The sequence below is a fragment of the Gossypium hirsutum genome, chromosome A06, assembly GCF_007990345.1.
Source record: "Gossypium hirsutum isolate 1008001.06 chromosome A06, Gossypium_hirsutum_v2.1, whole genome shotgun sequence".
Classification (NCBI taxonomy): Eukaryota; Viridiplantae; Streptophyta; class Magnoliopsida; order Malvales; family Malvaceae; genus Gossypium; species Gossypium hirsutum.
The window spans coordinates 86080084-86087658 of record NC_053429.1 but is presented as its reverse complement, the minus strand read 5'-3'; the positions used below and the strand labels follow the sequence as shown (position 1 = coordinate 86087658).

The following is a 7575-nucleotide window of genomic DNA, read 5'->3' as shown; positions in this document are numbered from 1 at the left end:
ATCAAGACTTGGAAGAGAAAATCTATATGACTTAGCCAGAAGAATCAAGGTTGCTGAAAAAGAAAATTTAGTGTATAAACTAGGAAAATTGTTGTATGGTTTAAAGCAATCTCTGAGGCAGTGATACAAGTGATTTGACAAGTTTATGTCAGAATAGTGATACACAAGAAGCAAATATGATCAATATATTTATTTTCGCAAGCTTCAAGATGGTTCTCTTATATATTTTCTTCTTTATGTTAATGATTTGTTGATAGATTCCAAAAATCAAGTAAAGATTGAAAAGCTAAATAAACAATTGAAAAAGGAGTTCGAGATGAAGGATCTAGGAGAAGTAAAGAAGATTTTGGGCATGGAGATAACTCAAGATAAAATCTTGAAGAGGCTTTGCTTGATTCAAAAATAATATTTGAGAAAATTGCTAAAGAGTTTTGGCATGAATGAAAAGTCAAAACCTATTAGCACTCATCTTGCTCATCATGTCAAGCTTAATGACTTTATGTTGTCAAAGAATGATGCAAAACAAGAATACATGTCAAAGATATCATATGAAAATGTTGTTAGTAGCTTAACGTATGCTATGGTATGTACAAGACCTGACATTTCACTAGTAGTTGGGATCGGGTTGTGAGTAGGTATATGCTTGATCCAAGAAAGTAGCATTATCAAAGCTATGAAATGGATTCTGCGATATATCCAAAATACAATAGATATTGGATTGATTTTCGAGTAGGAAGATAATCAAGGTGTGGCTGGATATTGTGATTCAAACTAATCCGATGATCTGGACAAGCGATGCCCAAATACTGGTTATGTGTTTACTCTTGCAAAGGCGCCAGATAGTTGGAAGTCTACTTTACAGTCAATAATTTCTTTATCTTCTACAAAAGCGGAGTATAGGCAATCACAGAGGTTATAAAAAAGGCAATTTGGTTTCAAAGTTTGCTTAGTGAACTGGAAATTAAGAAAAAGTATGTCAAAGTACATTTGCGATAGTTAGAGTGCTATTCAGTTAGCAAAAAATCAAGTTTATCATATAAGGACAAAGCACATTGATGTCCGATATCATTTGTACAATAGATTCTTGAAAAAGGTAGAAGGTAGAGTAAAGATCCAAAAAATTTCAATCACTGAGAACCCTATCAATATGTTAACTAAAGTTATGGCTACATTCAAATTCCAACTATGTTTGGACTTGTTCAATGTTAAAACTTGAAGGTTGAAATTGGAGACACTATCAAATGTTATTTTGCAAGGAGATTGAAGATGTGGAAATTTGTTAAGGTGAAGATTTGTTGAAATAACACAATCCCACATCTAAAACATGCAAGGTTGAGAAGAGTTTGTACTATTATAAATAAAGGTAATTTCTCCACTTTTAAATCCTTCCAAAAATTTTCCCTTTCTTCTTAAAGGCAATTTTTTCCTCACCCTATTTGCACAACATTCTCAAACCTAAATTCTTTCAAATGTAATAATATTTGTAGTAAATTCTAAAAAAAAAACATATTCAAATGCCAAATTAATACTCAAAATCCATTACACCGGCCAAGCTAGCTGCTAACATCCCAATAGTGGACCATCTAAAAGTCCATGCCATTACTCCAACTGTTTCTCATTGTCTTTACTTGTATTGCCTTGCCTTCGCAGTTTTGAGATTTAGGCTTAGTTTGGATGGGCGGTGTGTTTACTTCCGGTGAGGTTAAAAACAGCGGTGGCGGTGAGATTAGTTACTGTAGCGGTGAGATTGGATATTGTAGCGGTGAGAATAGAAACAATGGTGGAGTGTCTGTTTGGATTTAAATGTAGCTGTAGCGGTGATGTGAAAATAGAAAATGACTAATAAGGACATTAAATTTGAAATGATATATAATAGAATCTTTTTTAAATTATTTTACTTTTACAAAATTATTAAAAATAGGTAAATGTATAAATTCATTTAATAAAAATATGTTTATTAAAATGTTTATTTTTAATTAATTAATATTAATTTTATAATTGTAATATATATAACTACTATTTTAAAAAAATCAGCAATACAAACATATATTAAATAAAAGGTTAAAATTGTAAAAAAGTATGTTGATTGGGGTTTTTTTTTTTTCATTGAAGCTAAAATCTCCAACTAATTTTCAGCATTCCAGTGTGGTTGAAATGCATTCTCATGACTTTCATGTTAAACCAAATAGCAGTGCAATGAGGTTGGTAGCAGCAACTGCACCTCAATGACAATAACTGCTAAACCAAAGGTAACCTTAATCAAATGATACTTGAGTTCAAAAGCCAGCCATACCAGCTCATATCAGTGACACCAACAACAAGAAACTGGCCAACATACCAATTCCAGTAAATAAAATGGACACATTGCAGTTTCCGTACCATTGATTATACCTACCCAAAACCACAAACTGAAAAATAAAAAAAGATAATTAGTTGGTCCATTTCAGATCTTTTACTAAATACTGCAACAAATACCCAAAAAAACCCAACCTAATACTAATAAGTAGCATTACATTAGGGGGAAACAAGGAAGAACATTTCATGCAACGTATATACAAACACTATAAAATAGAAGCCAAATACTGGACATGAACCTAAAAATGAGGATGAAGAGGATCCGAGGTTCCTCTCAGCGCAGTACAGGGATTCTCAACTTTTGATATAATAATAAAACTATTGGCTGAATTATTGTTGCAGCTGACATGATCGCTCGGATCCAATCTTGGTTCCATGTATATGCTTCAACAGTCAATTTATTACACATATTTGGTTGCTTGTTTTCTACTTCCCACCCCTGATATGAGTATAGGAATCGCTACAACATGAAAAAGGGAGATCATTTGAAGAATGAGATGAAGATATTAGTTTTGGCTAGATCAGAGAAGTGACTGAGGACCCAATGTTTGGTTAATCATGCCAGGCAGTAACAGGATCATACGAACCAATTTGCTCTAGCTGAGCTTGTACTGCATTCCATTCCATTCTTCTTTGAGGTTCTTCAACTTTGACATCTTTGATGGCTGCCCCAATATCGTCAGTCATGTGAAGATCTCGAAAAGGTGGTAAGGCTTGGAAATGGGTAGGCGGTTGAGTGTTTCCAAGGCCACCATCAATGAACTTGTGTTGGTGAAGTGCAGAAGCTAACAAAGAAGCAATGGTTGGTGTAGCGATGGTGAAGATATTGGAATAGGTTGAAAGGAGTGGATTTGAAGTGATAACGTCCTGGATTTGCTTACCATTTCCATAATCACCATCCCCAGAATCACTAGACACAATAGCAGTAGCAGAAGAAAACCCTGGTCTAAAAGCATTCAGTTGAGGAGGTTGCAGATCATAGTTGGTCACTGTTTCCACACCTGAAGAAACTCTTGAATCAGAACAATTAGGGAATGGAAGATTGGTATCAGCTGCTAACCCATAAAACAAAGGGTTGATGTTGATAGGGGGGGTAGAGGGTGAAGAAACGTCGATTTGAAGCCTAGGACTGGGACTTGCAGTTGCACCAGCAATGGCTGAAGCAGGCCTCTTGAGACGCTTGTTTTTCCGGCAACCACCGCCCACTGGAACATTCCTTAAAGTGCCTCCTTTAGTCCAATAACGCTTACAAGCCTTGCAAAAGTGTCTGGGCTGAGATAAACTATAGTTGTTGTAGTAGCAGAACTTGGTGTTTGATGAATCACATCGAGGACACTTCAGGGCTTGTGCTTGTTGGCTTGGTTTCTCCATAAGCTTACTTGTTGAAGCCATCATCATGTGTTTCTCATCTACACGATTCTGCAACCAAAGAGAGGTGAGAAAGAAAAAGGAAAGAAAGAATGAAATGAGGTGTTCTTAGGGTAAAATAACAACACAACATAGATATTCTCTTCCAAAATGCAAAGCAACAAAAATGGGGTCATCACTCTTTTTTCTTTTTTTTTTTTTTGTCTAATTATTGAGAGTGAGAGAGAGTAAAACACCTTTGGCCATTAATTAGTAGTTGAAGTGATCACCATTTCTCCTCTCAAAAGAGCCTTTGTTAATGGGGGTTCAAATATTACCTGAGAAGTGATTGACAGATTATGTTGTGATTACCATTACAACAACTTTATTCTTTTTATTTGTTAATAATCAAATTTTCACGTGATGGGTTTGGGTTTATAATTGAAAAACAAACCAAATTTATAATTAAAAAAATGAAAGGTGGGGAGGAAGAATATATGTATGGAGGGTACAAATATTCAAAATCCAAGAACAAGACAGGAAGGTAAAGCAGAACAGATGAATCTTTGAGAAGTTCAAGAAAAGAAAGAACATAAAATGAGACTTTTTGCATATCCACTATTATGCAACATTCCTTTATAGTGAGAGAGGGTATTCCCCAATGCAATCCCCCTTTTACTTTATTTCAACTTTATTATAATTATTGAATTCTAAACCAACATTTTTATAATTCATATTAAATAATGATAAGGTATAAAAAGTTTCATGCACCTACCTAGTTTCAAAACATGTAGGAAACAGGAAATTAATTGATATGCTTAGTAGGTACAGGGTGTCCTTTGATTAAAACCCAAACAATATTTGTAACCATTACATCTTAATTTTCTCACACAAATGTTATTAATACTTTTTGAGTCGTCGTTTCAAAAAATATAAAAGACTAAATACATACATTTTATAAAGTACATCATGGGAGGACAAAGATGTGACGCATCTATCATTTAACCCACCCACTGGTTATCCAAAACAGCTCACCTATATACGTCTCTTGTAATAGACTGAAGTTCAAAGTTGAAACGATAAAACCTTCTTTCTTTCGATTTATTTAAAAAGGAAATATATATATATTACGTTCAATTTCAAATTTAATTTATTAAGTTAAAGCTCAGTAATATTTTTAATATCAATTAAATTTGAAAAAAGATTGGAATGAAATACTAAAGTATGTTTCTGGTTAACGCGTATGATATTTGTGATCACAGAAATGGATGGACTTGTATTTGTTGAAAGGGATGATTAATCTTTTGCCTTTTTCTTTTCCATTAAGATGGCCGTACGGTTATAACGTGGAGAAATAATAAAGACAGAACCAACGCAGATGGGTTCGAATGGTTTTAGTAAAATTTTATGTTTATGTTCTACTTCTTTTTATAACTATCGAAGAACAAAAAAACATAATGGGCCCTACTACAAACCCACACCACACTTTGAGATGATAATTGCCCCCACCATATGTGGCCAAGATATACTTAATTGCCAAACATGAAAGAAACCCAACCAGCACGTTAAGGCCAAACTCTTCAATGTTATTTGCAGACAAAGATCTCACTCTCCATTTTTAGTTTCTTTTTTTATTCACGTATTTGCCCACCTTTCACTTCAATCACAAAAACAGAAACTACCCATTTGCCCTCTAAATAAATATCATTTTTTCCATCAAACAAGGGTAAATTTGTCCATCCCAGGGGTTGCTCAATTGAGTTTCTTTGTTGCTTTCAGAGAAAAAAAACGTATTATACAAATTTGTAGTATATGGATTCTTTTCCAAGGACCATATATTCCATTCCATGACCGATGAATCCATCATGTACCCTACTGTACTTTCATTTGTAATAGTTTGTAATATTTTAATTTTGTGGACGGTGATGAATGTTGAAAAATAAATAAAGGTCGAATTAGGCCATGTCTCATGTGGGAACAAACCAGCACATGCAATGGCATGGTTCATGATGGCCCAACTTGGGTATGAGATTTTGTCATAATAAACAAAACAGATATGGGACACTCAAAATGAGCTATTCACACACGGTCCTTGCATTTAATATCAAACATATATGATATCTTGTCATTTCTACACTAATGGTGTATCACATGATGCAACTGTTGTATTTATATTTTAAATTTGAATGTAGCCCAAGATACAAAGGACAATTGGATAAATTCCATAACTGTGTTCAATTAAAACCCACAAGTTACCATTGATCAGACAAGGGTTTTTTTTTTCCCTCTCCAAAGACGACTACACCAATAGGGGGCCCTAGTTTGATGGACAATTTTTTTCTTTCCATTAGACCCTTCGGAACAAACCATCAACTCATAAGGGACCAATATGTTAAAATAATAATAATAATAATAATAAACCGAAAGTCAAATTAGTTGAACCTTTGATTTTCAGTTCAGGTTGAGTTAAATAATATTTTTTTTTGCCAATTCTGAATTATTCTTTAATTCGTCAATTTAGCTTATATTGGATTATAGATGCTAGCTACATATTCACATTCGGGTTTTGTTTGGAATTAACCTAAAAAATTTTATTAATGATAAAAATGTCCCATTTAAAAAATTATGTACTAAATGAACCATTTGTTATAGTAAATTTTAGTGTCGTTATTGCCATTGACGACACCACCCCTTTTTTAATGAGTACTCAATCATTGGTCAGTTTAAAAAAAATAATTCCTTTTGGCTACCGTGGCAGCACTAGTAAAAATACGTGTATATATCATGCCAAAATACTTGTATTTTGAAGGGAAAAATTGTATTTTAATAGATGCTACCATTGTCATTAGCGACATCGACATTTTTATTAAAAAAACAAAAGCATGTCAGATTTTTTTGGTGTTGTCATTGCCATTGGCGACTGTAACACCTTCATACTCGACTCGATTATCGAGTCAAGGCATCAGAATGTCACATTCGTTGCTAAAGCAACTATTGAAAATTTAGATCAATTTATCATATTATTTAACTAATGTAGATCATTAACTCATTTTAATAATAATTGAATTTACGATAGAACTAATAATAAATTAAAGGAGCTCATTAAAACATTCACAATTGATCAAAGGCCAAACTGTAAAGGTCATAAAAGTTTCTGAATTGTCGTCACGACGTTGAGATTTCAACGTTGTGACATGGTGAACTTGTCTCATTTTCTTTCAAGTTTCACGCTTTATTTTTATTTATTTATTTTTACATATCATTACCCGAATATATATTCAGATGTCATAACCGCCACTTTATTTTACATATCATCTACTTACATCTATTTCTAATATCAAATCATCATAAAAACATGATATTCAATCAAAGATAACAAAGTATATAAAATTAACACAAATATTAAAGTTTTACAAATAAGACCATTAGAGGACTTGCACTTTCAAAAGTAGTTTGCCCACTTTACGTATATTTCATATTTATTTCTAAATTGTGCCAATCAATTTAATTCTTCATAAAATTTTAACAAGGAATCCAATATCACATAATTAATAATTATTCACTTATTATTTTATCAATTCGTTTAAACATACTCACATGTATTAACCATTCCATCACTTACAACCATTTCGAAACATTTCAAATTCATCTACTATATATATATTCTTTTCTTTTCCTCCTCCTCCTCTCCATTCCACATCCTTTATGTATATATTTGTTAGAATCTTTAACTTTTAGTATATAATATGCTTATATGTAACATTATCTATAATTCCACTATTTACTTACGTGTTCATATCAAAGCTGTCCACTTGAGTCATAGTCACTAAATTATTTATATATTAAGCTACAAAATTTGAAATTAAGATCCGC

The 7575-nt window shown here is 32.8% G+C and overlaps 1 protein-coding gene across 1 annotated transcript; it reads right to left on the bottom strand.

Annotated features, from left to right (window-relative positions):
- Positions 1 to 2306: 2306 nt before the first annotated feature.
- Positions 2307 to 4310, bottom strand: LOC107911873 (dof zinc finger protein DOF1.4). Its single transcript, XM_016839875.2, has 2 exons — positions 3960 to 4310; positions 2307 to 3774 (listed from the first exon to the last, which is right to left on the bottom strand). The coding sequence occupies exon 2, from the start codon at positions 3751 to 3753 to the stop codon at positions 2908 to 2910; it is 846 nt and encodes a 281-aa protein (XP_016695364.1). The 5' UTR covers positions 3754 to 3774; positions 3960 to 4310; the 3' UTR covers positions 2307 to 2907.
- Positions 4311 to 7575: the final 3265 nt, after the last annotated feature.